The 18137-nt window shown below is 47.5% G+C and overlaps 3 protein-coding genes across 4 annotated transcripts in view; all 3 read left to right on the top strand.

The window, feature by feature from the left end:
* Positions 1 to 313: 313 nt before the first annotated feature.
* Positions 314 to 6700, top strand: LOC109645212 (myc-associated zinc finger protein). Of its 2 annotated transcripts, none has more exons than XM_020110763.2 (8): positions 314 to 1168; positions 1889 to 2036; positions 2817 to 3211; positions 3956 to 4206; positions 4612 to 4675; positions 4759 to 4930; positions 5170 to 5607; positions 5810 to 6700. In XM_020110763.2, the coding sequence occupies exons 1-7, from the start codon at positions 1136 to 1138 to the stop codon at positions 5496 to 5498; spliced, it is 1392 nt and encodes a 463-aa protein (XP_019966322.1). In that variant the 5' UTR covers positions 314 to 1135; the 3' UTR covers positions 5499 to 5607; positions 5810 to 6700. The 2 variants fall into 2 exon arrangements, with proteins under 2 accessions (XP_019966322.1, XP_069381659.1); XM_069525558.1 differs by having other exon boundaries at positions 320 to 1168; positions 5780 to 6700.
* Positions 6701 to 7778: 1078 nt separating this feature from the next.
* Positions 7779 to 13739, top strand: nlk1 (nemo-like kinase, type 1). Its single transcript, XM_069525557.1, has 12 exons — positions 7779 to 7918; positions 8424 to 8841; positions 9741 to 9870; positions 9974 to 10029; positions 10448 to 10554; positions 10992 to 11077; positions 11370 to 11579; positions 11660 to 11761; positions 12053 to 12139; positions 12261 to 12459; positions 13019 to 13112; positions 13319 to 13739. Exons 2-12 carry the CDS (start codon positions 8534 to 8536, stop codon positions 13365 to 13367), a joined length of 1428 nt encoding a protein of 475 aa, XP_069381658.1. The 5' UTR covers positions 7779 to 7918; positions 8424 to 8533; the 3' UTR covers positions 13368 to 13739.
* Positions 13740 to 17672: 3933 nt separating this feature from the next.
* LOC138407835 (ceramide synthase-like) overlaps positions 17673 to 18137 on the top strand; it is a 5217-nt gene continuing 4752 nt past the window's right edge. The window contains exon 1 of the mRNA XM_069525537.1: positions 17673 to 17832. Coding sequence (XP_069381638.1) covers positions 17708 to 17832 — 125 coding nt within the window. The 5' untranslated portion in view covers positions 17673 to 17707. The remainder of the gene's footprint in view (positions 17833 to 18137) is intronic.

Raw genomic sequence — 18137 nt, 5'->3', positions numbered from 1 at the left:
TTTGAACGGGGTTTGGTGCGGGCGGCTCTTAAATGTGCTGTTTTGTGAACGGGGTTTGGTGCGGGCGGCTCTTAAATGTGCTGTTTTGTGAACGGGGTTTGGTGCGGGCGGCTCTTAAATGTGCTGTTTTTTGAACGGGGTTTGGTGCGGGCTGCTGTTAAATGTGCTGTTTTGTGAACGGGGTTTGGTGCGGGCTGCTGTTAAATGTGCTGTTTTGTGAACGGGGTTTGGTGCGGGCGGCTCTTAAATGTGCTGTTTTGTGAACGGGGTTTGGTGCGGGCGGCTCGGGGAACACATCCAGCTGTTGCACTTGCGCATCGTTACCTTTAAGATGTTCGGGGATAAAAACTCGTTTCAGCCGAACTCGACACCATCTTAGCGGCGGGGACAGTTTGCTGCGTCCGGCCCTCACGCTCCGGGTGACCGGGGAGTGTTCCCACCGAGGCACCGGTGAGCTGCTCCGCGGAAGCCGAGTTGGGAGGAAATAACGTCCGGGATGGTTCAGTAAATGTCGGGTTTCATTATCTGTCGGCCTACCGAGCAGAGGCGGCGGCGGCGGGGGCGAGAGGGACGCGACGAGCGGGGAGGAGGAGACGGGTCGAGCCGGAGAGGAGGGAGCCATCAGCCCATACTTTCCCTTTAAAGCGCAGAGGGACAGAGGGGGTGAAGAAGGGATAAAAAAAGAAAAGGACGAGGAGGGAGGGCGAGGGCCCGAAAAAAAGAGAAAGATGTCATCCTGTCGATTCAAACACCGAGGCGGAGCCACGGACCGCGGCCGACCAGCAGCGCTGTAGCTCGGGGACGAGCTGTACGCAACGCCGAGGCCTGGACCGCGACAGCCGCGGCCTTTTCGGAGCTTTGGCCAAATAAAGGAACGAGCAGCTGGTTTCCTCCATCTTCTTTATTCAGCAGCTCATGTGCTGCATGTCATCAGTTACTTCAACCATTAAAGCATGAGGCCAACATCTGCACAGAAGCCTCCAGTCATTTAGACAATCAGTCATCAGTGGTAATTAGCTGGAGCTAAGGCTCATTAAGCGGAGACAGGCCGCGGCTCCTGTTCTCTCCCCCGTGGACGGAGCTTCTCCTCCCGCCCCCTGTGAGCTCCCTGCCCGGGGAGCTGCTCTCCTGCAGGATGGACACGTCCTGGAGCAACTTCCTCTTTCAGGTGAGTGCATCCATCATGGCTCCATCGGGGGGGGGGGGGGGGCAGGTGATGGGGGTCACAAAGGGGTCATGGGGGAGATGACCTTTGGTTCACTTTCCTCCAGGTGACGTCACATGTGACCCCCCCACCTGTTCTCTGATATAAAATAAAAGATTTTTAATTAAATCTTCTGAAATAACATTTCAACATGTCATCGAGTCCTGAACAACCAGAGGCTGATGAAACACGATGTTCAAGGATAATTATTTAAGTATTATTATTATTGAATATTAATCAAGTTGTATTGTTTAAAGAGCAGAGTCGTAATGTTCCAAGAACATGGTCACATCAGTATTAAATGTCATATAATTACAAGAAAGTCTTCATTTAAATATTAAAGAACAAAGAATGGAGAATTACAAACCTGAGTTTTATTTTAGTTCTAATTCTCAAACACAACGATTGTGATCGATATTGATTCTTAAGACGTTGATATCAAACTGATGTCAGCTCATTAGAGACGCCCAGTAAACCTTCAGGTCATAAACCAGATCACAACCATGAATCTAGATATGAGCGGACGATGAATAGAGTAAAAACCTCTCCACCTTCCAGAGTAAATGAAAACACACCTCAGCTCTTCCACAATTTATCACTGGACATGATGAGAAGCTCTTCAGAAAAAAACTCATTAAGCAGAATGTGATGAACTGTGTGTTGTTGTGTTGTGTTGTTGTGTAGACGCCATCGACACAGAGCCAACCTGAGACGCCTCTTCAGTCGGAGCTGCTGCCCGAGCTGACGGGCTCGGCTCAGAGTCCCGCTGAACACATCGTGACGCCGCCGTCCACCGTGGACACCGCCGCCCTGAGCGAGGAGCCGCTACCTGGTGAGAGGCCGAGGGGGGGGGGGGTGATGCTGACTTGTTTACAGCTCAGTGCTGTTTAGGAAGAGATCAATACACTTCTCACAGTTTGTTCAGTCAGACTGATATGGAGGTCTTTTGGAAACATGAGGAGAGAGACGAGTTGGGAGCAACCACGGTCCCAACTAGTTTATTTTCATTATTTATCAAACTGACAGTTTTGTAATATTTTTCTCAATCACTTGATTAATTGTTCAGTCGATGAAACAAACAAACATTTCACTGGGTTAAATCCACGTCTTCGTGTCTTATATTGTTCAACATAAAACTCAGACAATCCCAAAATATAAATATTACAGTGATTCATATCAGAGAAAAGACAAATGTTCCTCAAGACGCAGAAATGAGGACTGATTATATTTCTTCATGTCAGTCAACTCATCACCGACTGAACCGTAGAAGATGGGACTGAACACGGAACACATCTTAACCCCACTGAAAGAAAGAGTTAAAAAATACACATGGATTTACTAACTTGCGGTTTTTGGCAGATAATAGATAATAATAATAATATGAAATGAACAAAAACACGGTTTATAATTTTTCAAATCAAGAGTGAAACAGGAAAATGCTTTAAAACCATAAATGAGTGTTTTTATTTTAGATCTCCAATACTGGTCGATAACGTCAGGCTGCTGTTATTGATCAGGCTTTTAGTTTGAAGGTGTAAAATAAGTTTGAGTGGACTCATGATTCCAGTATCGACCCGTGTGTGATGTTCTGACGCTCTGCTGTGTCTGTCAGTCAAACCGCTCGTCAAGCCGAGCCGCCCGGCGCACATCTGCGCCACCTGCAACAAGGAGTTCAAGAACAGCTACAACCTGCGGCGCCACCAGTCGGTGCACACGGGCATCAGGATGAAGGACCGCCCCGCCCGTGAGAAGGAGGACGGGGGGAAGGGGGGAGGGAGGGTGGAGAAGCAGACGGTTCCGCTCTCCCTCCTTCAGCTCACCCTGCCCCTGCAGCCGCCTCCTCCCCCCGCCGCAGCCACCGGTGCGGACACCATCCCCCAGCCCGGTCTTCACGCCAACCAGGAGAGCCAGCCTGTCTCTGTGTCCATCGCCCCAGCAACCGTAACCATGGCAGCACCGCCACAACCCATCCAGGCAGCTGTTGTCGTTGTCGGGTCCATGGAGCAGGTGGGTTCGCTGGGGAAAGATCCCGTCTGAGTCCAACACGTCTGCAGGGCAGCGACTGGACAATTCATCTATTTATTAATTCACTATTCAATTTCCTGCCCTCGTTTTGGCCCCGCCCCTCCTGTCGTTAACATACTGTCACGTTCCTGCTCTGAGTTCACTTGTTGTTAATGTTCTGGTTCTCCCCAATGATCCGTTTTAGATCATCTGAGTGATTCTCACACACACACACACACACACACACACACACACACTCCTGGTGTGTGTTGTTTTCTTGGACTTGTTGCCGCCACCACGTCTGCCCTCCTCCTCCTTCCCTTAAAATTTGACGACAGACTTGTTTTGGTGACATCATGCTCAGTACCGATCCCTCTTCTTCATCAGGTTTAATTCAGATGATTTGTTAAAGTTTTTTATCTAAAAACAGAAAAATCTTATTGCAAACAGCTTCAAATATGTTGAACAGGGTTTCTGTGGAGTCTTAAAACGTCTAATAATCATTTGAACTTTAGGACATAAAAAGGTTCTCACATTAGATACTCACTCTAAAATACGTTTATTAAATATTCCTAAGATCCGATCATTATGTTCTTCAAAGGTCTAAAATTGAAGTTGAAACCTGCAGAAACCCTGTTCAGACACATTTGTTATCATGCAGTTTAGTTAAACTAGTTTTACTTCGATCTGTCTTCTCTCAATCATCTCATGAAGCAGCCGTGTCGTGTCTCTGCGTCTCATCCACAGAATCCTAATCCCAATCCCAGCACCAACCAGGTGAGGAAGAACCACGCGTGCGAGGCCTGTGGAAAGGCCTTCAGAGACGTCTACCACCTGAACCGTCACCGCCTGTCGCACTCTGACGAGAAACCCTACTCCTGCCCCATCTGCCAGCAGCGCTTCAAGAGGAAAGACCGCATGAGTTATCACGTGCGCTCGCATCAAGGTGGCGTGGAGAAACCTTACATCTGTCCACACTGCGCCAAGGCCTTCTCCAGGTAAAACTGTGTTTCACACCTGTGCTTCCCAAAGTGAAGGATGTGGTGATAAAGTTTTAAAGGGTTATAAGTTTAATTTTGAAGACTTAATTGTTACAAAAGATAAACAATACTTTTAAAACTAAAAGGAGATCAGCAGCGTTCACACAAGGCTGGAAAACTGTCAGACGTAACCATGGTGATGAGTGTTGAAACAAAGATGCTCTGATGATTGACTTCCAATAAAAATCAATTTAAAACAAACCCGTCACGACTGAATGTGTCAGATTCTCAGGATTTGGAACGAGAAGCTGATTCACAGGCTGTTAAATGAACATGAATTACAACAGGTGGTAAAACTGTGACTGGACATGAAGCCTTGTTGTTAATGACTCTTTGTGTTGTTGTTGTTTTGTGTGTTTTCAGACCGGACCACCTCAACAGTCACGTTCGACAGGTTCACTCCACAGAGAGACCCTTCAAGTGCACGGTAACATTGTCACCACTCTTCAGTGTGTGTGTGTGTGTGTGTGCGTGTGCATAACCATGCAGGTGTCTCTTTGTTTCCCACAGACGTGCACATCAGCGTTTGCTACGCGGGATCGTCTCCGGGCTCATCTGATCCGTCACGAGGAGAAGGTGCCGTGTCACATCTGTGGGAAGCTGCTGTCGGCCGCCTACATCACCGACCACATGAGGGTCCACAACCAGTCGCAGCATCACGCCTGTCACCTGTGCAACCGCAGTGAGTCTCCGTTCTCACCGTCCGGATCACAGTTTATTTAACCACTGTTGAGTCATGTGACCAAGCTGGAAGGCATGACGAGTTGCTGGTGGATTTTCAAAATAAATCTTTAATCGACCCCAAAATGAGAAAAATCATAAATTCACCAAAAAATGTACGATAAAGATCTGGGATCTAAAAAACACTGTGTGTGTGTGTGTGTGTGTGTGTGTGTGTGTGTGTGTGTGTGTGTGTTCCAGGCTTCACCACCCTCACCTACCTGCGTGTCCACGCTCAGAAGCACCACGGTCAGGAGTGGAAGGAGAGCGGCGGGGCGCGGGGGGGGTTCGGTGGGACGGGGGCCGGCGGGGTGCTGCTCTGCCAGCTGTGCGGCGTGCAGTGCAAGACCACCACGCAACTCCAGGGTCACATGGGCACTCACGCCAACCAGGGCGACCACGGCACTGACCCGACCAGCTCGGGCCCCGTGGGCACCACCAGTGTGGCGGTCACTGTGACCAGTGCTGCGAGCACAGTGGGACTGCTGGTAACTGACTGCTCCAGTATCGCCCCTCAGCCTCACAGCTAGCACGCTGCGAGGGCTGGGGGGGTGGGGGGGGAGCTGGGGGTGGGATGGATGGAGGCAGGGAAATGAGGACACATAGAGGAGAGAACTGGAACTGCAGCCACCGAACCAGGTGAGAAACATTCAACGACAAACTTTTATTTAACGTCTACTTTGAGTTTTGACTTTGAACAATGTCCCATCTGCTAACATGGAGGACGCAGGGTTTCTGAGCTATACTGCAGTCAGCCACCAGGGGGATGTAGTTATTTAGCTTAGTTCTATTTTCTGTGTCACTCACACAGAAAATAGAACTTTTTATTTCCTCATTGCAGATTGTTCGTCCACTGACCAACGGGGGACGACTCACGCCGGTTTCATCGAGACGCGACAGCTCAGTCGTGTTCCATCGTCCTGCCTCCAACACGTGCTACTGAACTGCAGACATCAGATCCTGAACCCAGACGAGAACAGATCGTGGATCAGAGGACAAAACGAGGAGAAATGTGTATTTTTGTTCACTTTGCTTCGCTGTTTACTATTTCTATTCGTCATCATGTCATCGTTTTGGTTTTTACCTGCGCAGCCCGTCATGCTTTTGTAAAGTTGTTTGCTGTTTTTACATTTTTTATATTCCATGAAATCAGTGTTTGGTTGTGATGAGGGAATCGACCTTAACACCTCCACAACTTGACTTCTCCTCTAATTTATTACTAAAAACGTCTCCAGTTCGCCAGAGCAGCGAGTTTCAGGAGCGACGTCGTGCACAAACACTTTTCTAGAGCCGATGAAGGCGAACTCCTCGACGTTTGTGAATAATCCTCATGAACACTGAATGTGTGTAACCTCTGCTTCATATGATCTTTGTTCCTATGCTGATTTGTAATTCTTGAACAGGTTAAGTAACATGTTATTTGTAGCTACCTTGGTGACACGTTTTCCGTGGCCGTGCATATTGATTGTATTTGATGCATAGTGCATAGCGCCTCCTTACTCCTGTAGTCAAAGGCAGTAAAATGCATGTGTGGATTTACAATGAAATGATCTTCATGGGTGTCTGAGTGTTTGTGCACTTTATCCATGTCCGTGGAAAGTAACCAGAGACGTGAAGCAGAACTTAACTTTGAAGTATTTTAAACGTTCACTCTGTTACATTCACAGTAACTGAGCAACAGCTTCAGTATCTAGTTACTTTTCAGATTAAAAGATTTACATTGAAAACCTGAGATTTCTCTCCGTCCTGGAGGAGAAGGATCCGTCCTCCATCGCTCTTCTTTGTCTCTTACACTTCTTCATGATAACAGTGCTTTTGTTCTTTGTGGATAAATTAGAAGTGAGCAGCCACCACACTGATAATGAATTCAAAGTAATAAGAAACAACCACCTCTACATGTCGTCTCTCTACAGCTGAAGTGATTGGCTCATTAACTGATGACAGAACTGACTTATTGATTAATCCTGATAAATTCACAGGTTCCTGCTTTCCGACTTAAAACCAGATCTCAAACTGGTCCAGCTCCGCATCAGGAGTCCAGCTCAGAACGATGGTAACCCTTTATATCAAGTTGATCCTATATTAGTCCCACGATGGGGGAAACTGTAGAGTTGCAAGAGGACTTTCAAACAATAGAGGTGAATAAAAGTAATAAGTTAGGATTTAAATTAAAGAATATAAACAGTACAACCTGAATACCACCACTATTGGTGACCATTAGTTTCTTATCGACATGTATGTGAATCCTCATGAAACACGTGAATGTCATTTAGAGTTCCAGCTGATTGTTGCTCATGAAGGATTGAATCCTCTCTGTTCTCTGAACATCTTCATGTTCCTCTCCCTGAGCTTCAGACTGTGATTCATTGAAATGCTCGTGTGCAGCTCCAGCCTGAAGCTTCTCAGAGTAACTGAGGGAAAACTAATCAGAGGGGGCCCCTGGGGCTGTGGGGCCCCTGGGGGCCCGGGTATAATCCTGCCCTGCTGAAAACTCTCGGGGTGGTTAAATGAAGTCGGGGCCCGGGGCCCCTCTGTCTCTCTGGGCTGGAGCAGCGGAGCTCGTGGCTCCTGGGGGCCGCAGCAGCAGCAGCTAGCGACAGTTAGCTTTGTTTACAGCGGAGCCTCGACCCTCCCCCACCCGGCTCAGCAGCTCCTCCTCCACCGGCTAACCCGCTAGCTGCAGCCGCCTGCTGCTGGAAGAGCCGCCGCAAATCCGCCTCCTCTGGATTAACGTCGAATTTAAACGGACCCGGTGGACGACCCGTCCATTCCACCTCCGGTCACCGTCTTTGTGTGACGCTGCTGCGGCGGGTTAGCGACGCGATGGCCAGCTAGCTGCTAGCTAACGATCCGGTTAGCTCCAGGAGCCGGGGGCAGGAGCTCCGGCGACGGGCGTCTCATTTCGGGCTGCTTCCCTTCGGAACCGTCGCTGGTGGATCTGCGTGGGTTTGTAAGTGTTTGACACGAACGTGTGCTCGGGGGTTCGGCGTGGAGGATGTGGGTCACCGTGAACAGCGCCTGTGTGTATGTGGGTCAGCGGTAACCCGTTAGCTGGAACAGCTGGTTAGCAGCGAGCTAACCCGAGTTTCCTGAATAAGAACAATCTCAACATTTAGCCCCCGTGACGTCTTCTCCTCGGGGCTCTGGTTCTCTGCAGCCGGGCTGTCCGAGCTCTCCGGCGGGTTTAGTGTCTGCTTCTCTCGGTATTGTGGAGCTGACGGTGGTTAGCCGCTGTTCGAGTTAACGAGCAGCTCCGCTAACTAACCAGGTGAGCTGAGGTAACTCAGCCCGGGTCACAGTGGACGGATCTGGGGGGTGGTCGGGGTCTTTTAACGTGTTTGTCCCGGACAGTGGAGCCCCGGTCCGGCTGCAGCCGCCGGTCCCACTCGTGTCCGTCTCGGCACCGGGCTCAGCTGTGAACTTCCCCGGTGTTAACTCGTCGTGTCCTCTCACAGGATGGTACCGGGTCATGCTGACTGAAGGGCCGCGTTTCCTCCGAGCGTAGCCGCGCAGCAGCAGCTTGGTGCCGCCCAGACGAAGTGGACTGTTTCGGTGGGAGCGGAGGATGGCGTTTCACGGTGCGGGTCGGCAGACCGTGTGCGGGGACCTGTTTCCGGGCTCTGAGCTGGGCCACAAGTATTTCTGTGTGAACTCCTCCTGCGGGGCCCCATCCACGGGCCTCAGCGCCACGCCGTGCCTGACCGGACCCACCGCCCCGGCCGGGACCCCTCGTCACCCCACTGCTCTCGGAGGAAGCGCCGGCGGCGGAGCGGCGGTGCCTCAGCCCTACAGCAACCCGGCCAGCGAGGTGCCCAGCCCCGCAGAGATGGAGCCCGACCGCCCCATCGGTTATGGCGCATTTGGTGTCGTGTGGTAAGAAAACATGCGTGAGGGCCATGACATGTCCTCAACACACACACACACACACGATGAACAAGGTGCTCTGTGTTTTATTAAAACTATATTATTGTTCCTCGGTGAAATAAATCATCGGTAAAACTTTCCAGAAGTAGACGTCAGAGCTCAAACCTCCATCAAGTCTCCACTTAAACCAAACGACTCTTAAATATCAGTAAAGGATTCCATCGGATCCATGAGTTATTCTCTGCTCACTGTAGAAACTGATCAAACTGGTTCTCCCATGTTGTTCAGATCCATGTTTGGATTCAATGTGAAGAGTTCTTCTTCGTGTTCCTTCAGTTTACAGGAAACCTTTGTGTAATCCTGCCAACAGACAAACTAACAGGGTGGAAGCATAAAGTAGTTGATGAGGTAACAATCTGCACGGTCACCACAGGAGTTCATTCATTCAACTCTTTATACGATCCATCCATGATGTTACTGTCACCAAACACAGATCGTCTCATAAAGCTGAACAAGGTGCGACGTCCTCTGTTCTTAACCCTCGAGAGTAAAACTACAGAAAAGAAACACATGTGAAGGATTCTCCTCCCAGGACGGACACGATCCACCATGTTTTGTCTCAGGACTGTGACCACTGATCATCTTTATGATCCTTCACTGCTAACAGCAGAAAACAGTGAAAACATCCAGAAGTTTAATAAAGAATCCAAAAACATCCAGTGGAGCAAAGTGTTAAATCATCACAAGACGCTGGAACGAATTAATGTTTTACAAATACTTGAAATGATTCATATGAACCAGCTGCAGAGTGAAGTTCTGTCAGATGTTCTACAGGAGCTCGTCTTCAGAAACTTTACTTGACACGAACGTGCGACTAATCTCCACCTGTGATTCTTGATGTCCTGCAGGTCGGTGACCGATCCCCGGGACGGTCGGAAAGTGGCTCTGAAGAAGATGCCCAACGTCTTCCAGAACCTGGTGTCCTGTAAGAGGGTCTTCAGAGAGCTGCGGATGTTGTGCTTCTTCAAACACGACAACGTAAGAACAGGGCGAAGGGGACACGTGGCGTTTTTTGATGAGATGATTTTGGAAAAAATGACCCCATGTTTTTTTGTGTTTGTCCTTTTCTGTTTTCAAACAGGTTCTGTCGGCTCTGGATATTCTGCAGCCTCCGCAGATCGACTGCTTCGAGGAAATGTATCCTTGTCCTAATCACACATCCAATCAGAAGTCAGGATGCCCTTTGATTAATGTTAGCACATGAACAGACGCGTATTGACGGCGTATCTCCTCACTCATTACAAACATTTACGTCCTCACTGTCTGTCCCAGTTTCTCTTCATCGGTCGTCTCTTATGTCCTCATTTTATTCACTTAATTTAGCTTCTCGTCTCTAAATGCAGCTCCTCTCTGCAGACGTCAGCTCGACCACTGGTGAATATTTCATGTGAATAGTTGACGGTAAACCTGTTTCTATGATTCTTGTGGTTAAGAAACCGCGTCCTCTCTCCTGAGTCAGACCGAGCCTCATGTTCGGAGATGCGTCGTGCTCGTGTGGGTGGAGGTCAGCCTGTGTGTCATCTTTTTATGTTCCTTGACTGTTCCCCCCCCGCAGCTACGTGATAACAGAGCTGATGCAGAGCGACCTTCACAAAGTGATCGTGTCTCCTCAGCCTCTCACCACCGACCACATCAAGGTCTTCCTCTACCAGATCCTCCGAGGTGAGCAGCTCGTGTCTTTACTCGGCCTGTAGCCCTGTCGGCTGTGTCACACAGACGACACACCTGCACAGTGAAGAAGAAGAACAACATCCCTTCTTCTAACTCCAAACTAAACCCACCTCCGTTCACTTGAGCATTTCAGCTTTGTATAAGAAATAATCTACAAAAAACCATGTCACATGACCAAGTACACTGGTCATGTGGTGCAAACAGGAAGTGGAGTTTCTACTCTGATTGGTTGCTTAGTTACAGAAAATACTACGAGGAACAGCGATGGTGGAAAGTAAGAGTGACGATGAGCCGGAACAGTCACTGACAGGAGCTCGAACACGGAGGTGGATTTAGTTTTTAAACAAACGTATCAGTGTGGACGAAGCTTTCTGGGACGTGAGCGAGCAGGAGAGACGACAGAGATTTGACGGTTGTCGTTTGTTCAGGTTTGAAGTATCTGCACTCTGCTGGGATCCTGCACAGAGACATCAAACCTGGAAACCTGCTGGTCAACAGCAACTGTCTGCTCAAGGTGAACCTCAGATTTCTCTCTGCTTTTAAAAGTTTAAGTTTAATCTTCAAAAAACATCAAAATGAGAATGAAAGATTATTAAGTTTCATTTTACTTCCCAACTTAAAAACTGACCAATGTCCAAATGTTTTTCTTGAGATAAAATAAAAAAAAACATCTTCTCGTTCATCGTGATAATATTTAAATCTATTAATGTCACTTTACCACAGGATGTTCTTGATGTGGTGGTGAAGCAGTGTGGGATGATGGGAGTTGTAGTCTGAGTATCATAATTCATTTTGTCTCTGGTTAGATTTGTGATTTCGGGTTAGCTCGTGTGGAGGAGCCTGACCCGTCGCGTCACATGACACAGGAGGTGGTGACTCAGTACTACCGAGCCCCCGAGGTGCTGATGGGCTGCCGACACTATGGCTCGGCCATCGACGTCTGGTCGGTGGGCTGCATCTTCGCAGAGCTGCTGGGACGACGTATCCTCTTCCAGGCTCAGAGCCCGATTCAGCAGGTGAGAGCAGGTTTAGGTTTTATTCAGACAGCTGATCTGTGGTCAGTTCGGTCTGACGTCCTCGCTTCTCTTCTCACCAGCTGGACCTGATCACCGACCTGCTGGGGACCCCCCCTCTGTCGGCCCTGGCGTCAGCCTGTGAAGGAGCCAGAGCTCACATCTTGAGGGGGCCGCACAAACCGGTACGTGACGATCCGCTCGCTCAAACAAACAAACCAGGTTCTGTTGTCAGACAAGTTTCATCTTCCGAGACGACGCGTCGACGTGTTGTTCTTATCCAAAAACATAAAACACATAACATCCTGTTCAAACAACAGATCTTTGACCTCAGTCTCTTTCACGCCTCACAGGAAAATACTTTGCTCAACACTGCAAAGAAAAATAAGAAAATATTTAAAGTGAAAAACAGAAGAGTTCCAGAATCACAACAGATTCTTAAAACATTGATAAAGCAGCTTCATTTTCCTCCTCAGCCGTCGCTGTCGGTGCTCTACATGCTGTCTGACGGAGCCACGCACGAGGCCGTGCACCTGCTCTGTCGCATGTTGGTCTTTGATCCGGTGAGTTCACACGACGCTGTGCGACTGGATCCAGTAAAAACACGGAGCGAACCCGCTGAAACAGTTTCTGGATCAGTTTTCGGTTCATCAGCTCAAACCTCTCGATTGTCTTCCTCTCCAGGCTAAAAGGATTTCCGGCAGCGACGCCCTCTCCCACCCGTACCTGGACGAAGGGCGTCTGCGTTACCACACCTGCATGTGTCAGTGCTGCTACTCGGTTCCCAGCGGACGAGTTTACACCCGAGACTTCGAGCCGGTCGCAGAGCGGCCGTTCAGCCACAGCTACGAGAACAGTCTGCTGTCGGTGTGGCAGGGAAAAGGTACGACTGACTTGTTACTCCTGCTGTTGTCGTCATCATTATAAGGCTGTTTCCATGGCAACACAGTGACCAGACCGTGAGAAATCAAGTCGGGGTCGTGTGATGAACAAGTCTGTTCAGATGATTCATGTGAATTCACATCTGTATGTCGTCTCTGGTCAGAGGAAGTCGTTTAACAGAATCAAATCTTCATCAGTTTGAACCTGATCTTATCCAAACACGTTATTCATCCTGGTTCTCGTGTCGGGAACAAAGCTCCTGAAAATTCACATTTAAAAACGTGGGTGACACGTTTTGATACTTGAAATGTTTTTTGCCAAAGTCTCGGGTTCACAGAAGAAGTGAAGTGTCACCGTAAACTTAAAGATAAATATGAAATAACTTTCAAAATCAAATTAGGTGAAGAACGGTGAATAATGACGTCATCCTACAAACAGAAACCAGCTCGTCTGAGACAATCACAGGATTTTTTAAAAGCAGCGGAAGGACGACAGATCTTCATCATCTGTGTGTGACGCTCTTCTTCTTCTTCTTCTTCTTCTTCTCTCCCAAACACCAGAGTTAATCCACCGCTTCATCACGGAGCACCAGCAGGGTAAACGTGTGCCGCTGTGCATCAACCCTCAGAGCGCTGCGTTCAAGACCTTCATCAGGTAAAGAGGCGGAGCTCAGATTGTGATGGACTTGAACTCATTCACTGATATTTAAAAACCTTTAACCTCAATAAACTACATTTATCATGACATGTAAACAGTGAAAAACAAAGGGCACATCAGATCTGATAATAACTGAAGATCTGAACATCTGAGGAAGGTCGAGATTAAAACTGAGGAAAAACCTTTTGAACATTTTGTTTCAGGTCGACAGCGTGGCACTCGTCGAAGGTGTCCAGGAAGGAGGAGAGATGAGCGTCCTCCTCTTCGGCTTCGGGGGCGACGGCAGTTTGAGAAAAGATTCCATCAGCAGCGTCGAAGAGTCCCCTCCCCCCACCCTCCACCCCCTCTTTTTAAAAAAATATTTGTGGAGGAGAAAACGGCCGAACCACCTCCGGAAAATCCTCCATTATTTTTTCCCTGAATTTGAAATCCAGTGTTGAACTCTTTTAGCGCTCGAGCTGTTTCCGATTTTTAAAAAATGCTGCTGAAATGTTTCGGAGGAATAAGAAAGAGGAAGAGACGTGAACCTCGGTACTGTTCGTTAGGAATAAGGATTTTAATTGTTTGGTAGATTGTTGCTTAGTTGATTTTGATTTTATTTTTTTTGAAGTCATTCCAGCCCCGTGCAGTACAGTTTGAAAACCACACAGGAAACTGAATAATCGGAGCCGAACCGACTCGTCACGAGGACGACATCGCCCATCATCCACCCGTCACCTTTTGTTTCACTGCATTTGAACACATCACTCACTGTGTTTTCTCCGCTCGGAGCCGTCGTGCGTCCACAGCGGTAACGATGCAATTTAACGGATGTAGCAGGTTCTAACCACAGTTCCAGATTTTTCTTTTATTGTTTTTCTTGAGACACATTCAGCAAAGAGAAATAAGAGTTTATTCGTGTCACACACACGCGTAGGAAACAGGAACTCATTCCCCAGTTTTCTTTTCCAGAAAACCTTTATTTTGAAATTTGTCTGTCAGTGTTTCAATCGTCTCAAACTGTGTTTCGCCAAAACTACAGATGTTTGGCTTCAGTTTCTTCTCACCTCAGCATGTATTATGGAATCACCCACACGTGAACTCACCAACACGTGAACTCACCAACACGTGAACTCACCAACACGTGAACTCACCAACACGTGAACTCACCAACACGTGAACTCACCAACACGTGAACTCACCAACACGTGAACTCACCAACGTTACGTTTCCTGCTGACCACCAGCGGAGAGAAAGATGATTTCTCTTTTTGTGTAAATTTCTTAATTTATTGAGTGTCTGTTGAAGAGAGTGAGTCTCCACCCGCTCGCCCTCGGTTACCTCAAACCCCGGAGGAACACAAACTGAAGGCTGAGGGCCGCGGGGCTGCACGCGGCCGCACGCGGCTGCACGCGGCTGCATGTGGGATTTTGTGCATATCTACAGAGTGACCCCTCCCATCACGTGTTTGCCGCCATTCCTCTGGATTCTTTACCTCGTGCTCGCTCCCGTCTCTCGCCCCGCTCCTCAGAATGGTGAGGTTTTGAGAGAAGGACATTGTCGGAGAAATGCTGCTGTTTTTCTTTTTCTTTGGTTTTCGTTTCACTTCCTGTTCAGTTTCAGGCTCAGGTGTCCGTCGTCAGCTGTGACGCGTGAGGACGCACCACGAGGATCAGTGATGAACGGGATCAGATGTTAGAACGCTGTTATCTGAGGGGCTTTGATTTTCCTTAATATTTATCTGATTCAGATCATTTCCACCAGAGCGACGACCTGTTGTTTTTCCAGCTCTTTGGTTTCTCTGATTGAAAATGAACTTTCAGAGACGTGACACTCGGCTGCAGTTCGATGCTGAAGCTTCTCAGTCGACAACTTTTCATGATTTGTTTTCGTCACCAGTGAAAAACGTTAGGACTGAAACAGCTGCAGCACATTCACGCCTCTGAACGTTCATGAAAACCAACAGTGATGTCATGAAGGAAAAGATCAAATACGTCAGATTGAGTTAAAACAGGAAACGTGTGAAACCATCAGCTGGCTCCATGTGGCCCCCGGGACGTTTGGGCTCTTTGACTGCAGGAACTTTGCCAGGAGCCTTTTCAGGATCTCAGGAACTTAAACAAATGGGTCGACTCGTGCCAAAGGTGCCCGACGCTGTCGACACGGAAACGCCAGCGGTTCATCTCGTCCGCTCTTTGTTTAAATCTTTGGTTCATTGTCTTCCGACCAGCTGAGACGTGAAGGAACCTTTAGTTCCTGCTCCAGTTCCTGTGGCTCCTCGGTTCCTGCAGCGAGTTTCGAGGAACTTCATCTGAATTGGATTTTTTTTGTTGTTGTACATACCCTGAACCTCCAGCAGGCGGGGCTCCCGAGGGCCTCCTCCCCACGCGTCCTCGTCGGCCCCTGCGGTCTCCAGATGTTGAACCCTGAAACCTCAGCTCCTCCACAGGAACATCTCTGAAAACACGAGACGACTTGTAAATCTGCATGTGTATATTTATCGGCGGAGAGCGTTTGGGCTTGAATGCTGTGCAATGGTTGAGTTTGTCGAAGACGGAAACGTACATTTTGTGGTAATTTTTATTTAATTCATCTTTAGCGAGTGATTTTATTAGAAGTTTTCAGTTTTTCTGTTTGTTGTGATCTAATTAGACTTTTTATCGAGTCCAGAGTCGAGAACGTTTTGAGGAATTTTTCCAGAAACGTTCTGTTACTGAGTCGTTCGCTCACGATGGTTTGATGCAGGAATGTTTTTGATTCACGATACGATTGAAATGTTGCTGCAAATAAACGCGTCAGTGACGTTATTGGTGCCAGATTTAAAAAAACAAAACAATTCTGATCCTTTTTTTTTTACTAATTGATTTTTGAATCATGATTTATTTATTCTGTTTTAACACTCCACTATCTTTTACTGACTTAATGTTTGTGCAGAAATGATGAATCCGAGGTGACGAATCTCACGACTCGTGTATCGTTCATCGTAGTTTAGTCAGAATCTTGTAAATAGATCCTCAGATGTGGTGAATCGAAGTTTTAACCAAAGCTGCAGCTCAAAGATACTGAAATCATGGATTTTTTATAACAAGTCCAATAACATTGAATAGGATCAGTTACAGTTGATTCTCAGTCGACTCACATTTACAATAATTTAATAACGAAGCTGCAGATTAAGACGTGAATAAAACAAAATGTCTCTCTGAAGAAACTTGATGGAAACAGAAGCAGAGAAAATGTATCTGCAGAATTTTAGATAAATAATAATAATTTTAGAAAAGTACCTGAAAATCACAAATCGAATATTATGACGATCAATTCTTGTTTATAAACAAAGTGACGGGACGAAGGAATCGCTAACACTCGAGATCAGATCATGAATTTAATCATCCGGTTTGTTTGAGACTCGTTTCTGGAAAAATTAAACCAAACTTTTGTCTCTGGGCTTTTTTTTCCTTATTTTTTTCTTCTTCTGTTGTTGTTGTGTTCGTAGATCCTTCCAGCTTAGGAGCAGTTTTTAATCTAGACGACCGGTTTGGTCTTTTCCCGCCCTGCGCTCTGTTCTCAGATCAGCTGACCAGTGTGCTCAGAGTCTCTCAGCTTCTGTCGGGTCAGTTTTAGACGTTGGAGACGGACAGCTGGTCATCTATAGACATTAGACTTGTTTTCTTCTATGAAAAGAAACTTGATGTGTTTATTAATATAAATATGAAACTGATGTTTTTCGTCTTTGTTTTAGCAAAAAGGTTTGTTTGTTTTTTTGACTTGTGTTCCCAACAAATACTTGAATTTCTTAAAAAAAATGTTTAGAATTAAAGTAGTGAATGATGAATAAATAAATGGACACTGGATAATATTCGTCCTCTGTGTTCACTCGCTTCTTTTCTCTTCATCTCTGGATTAAAATAATAATAAAGAAATAACTTGCTGATGATAAACAACATCGACTGTAGATAAAGACGACGTCTCCACTTCCTCCAGGATTTAAGCTCCAACATGTCGGATACAAACGTCTTGAGATGACGTAGTGATCGTGGTATCGAGGTCCCGCCCCCTGCTGGTTTTTACATCATCAAATAACAAAGTTTATACGATAACTTTAATAATATTCAAACCAAACTGATGAGAAACACTTGAACAAACATCAGTGAGGTCAGAACGAGCTGAAACAACAGAAACATCTTCGAGTTTTAGTTTGAATGTCCCATCTGCTAACATGGAGGAGGAGGGGTTTATACTGCCGTTAGACACCAGGGGGAGATGAAGACGTCTCGGCTTCAGTTTTGGGAGCTAACATGTCGTCCATCTTTATCCACAGTTTATGAATGTTACCTGTAGGTGTCACTGTTTCACACCATAGTAAAAACATGGTTCTGAGGATGAACAGGCTCCTGCTCCTCCTCCTCTTCCTCCTCCTCCTGCTCCTCCTCCTCTTCCTCCTCCTCCTGCTCCTCCTCCTCCTCCTCCTGATGCCCCTCCTCCTCCTCCTCCTGCTCCTCCTCCTGCTCCTGATGCTCCTCCTCCTCCTGCTCCTCCTCCTCCTCCCCCTCCTGCAGACATGTTCTGAATGCAGCAGCTGATCCACACACACACACACACAGGTAAACCCAGGAGCCATGTGGGCCCTTGTCCTCGTCTCTGCCGGCTTCGTCTTTTTTCCTGGACTCTTCCTGTTGTCCAGACTGTCCCTGAGACACATGATGGGATGGAGTGAAGGGGACGCTGCTGTCGTGTCCACACGGTAAGAACACACACACACACACACACACACACTTCTATCCCAATGAGGACACTCATTGATATAAAACATGTCCTGCTCTAAACCTGATTGTAACCTGAGACCTGAGTGAGTCTCTGAGTTACCTGGTCCTCACAGAGAGAGAACACACACACACACACACACACACACACACACACACACACACACAGCTCATGGGTATTCACACTAATCATCACCGTTGCTACGGTTACGCCTGGTGTCCAGACCGGAAACGCTGCTGACCTTGTTTCCGTTTGAAAACTCTGGATCGCCCCCTGGTGTCTGGC

Source organism: Paralichthys olivaceus, chromosome 5 (genome assembly GCF_024713975.1).
Source record: "Paralichthys olivaceus isolate ysfri-2021 chromosome 5, ASM2471397v2, whole genome shotgun sequence".
NCBI classification, from domain to species: domain Eukaryota; kingdom Metazoa; phylum Chordata; class Actinopteri; order Pleuronectiformes; family Paralichthyidae; genus Paralichthys; species Paralichthys olivaceus.
The sequence above is the reverse complement of the archived record's forward strand: the minus strand, read 5'-3'. Positions and strand labels throughout refer to the sequence as shown.

Coding starts and splice junctions, on each gene's coding strand:
- LOC109645212 (XM_020110763.2), top strand. CDS start 1,136: ATGGACACGTCCTGGAGCAACTTCCTCTTTCAG. Junction 3,212..3,955: donor TTGTCGGGTCCATGGAGCAG/GTGGGTTCGCTG, acceptor TCTCATCCACAG/AATCCTAATCCCAATCCCAG. Junction 4,931..5,169: donor CTGTCACCTGTGCAACCGCA/GTGAGTCTCCGT, acceptor TGTGTGTTCCAG/GCTTCACCACCCTCACCTAC.
- nlk1 (XM_069525557.1), top strand. CDS start 8,534: ATGGCGTTTCACGGTGCGGGTCGGCAGACCGTGTGCGGGGACCTGTTT. Junction 10,030..10,447: donor ATCGACTGCTTCGAGGAAAT/GTATCCTTGTCC, acceptor CCCCCCCCGCAG/CTACGTGATAACAGAGCTGA. Junction 13,113..13,318: donor GCGTTCAAGACCTTCATCAG/GTAAAGAGGCGG, acceptor ATTTTGTTTCAG/GTCGACAGCGTGGCACTCGT.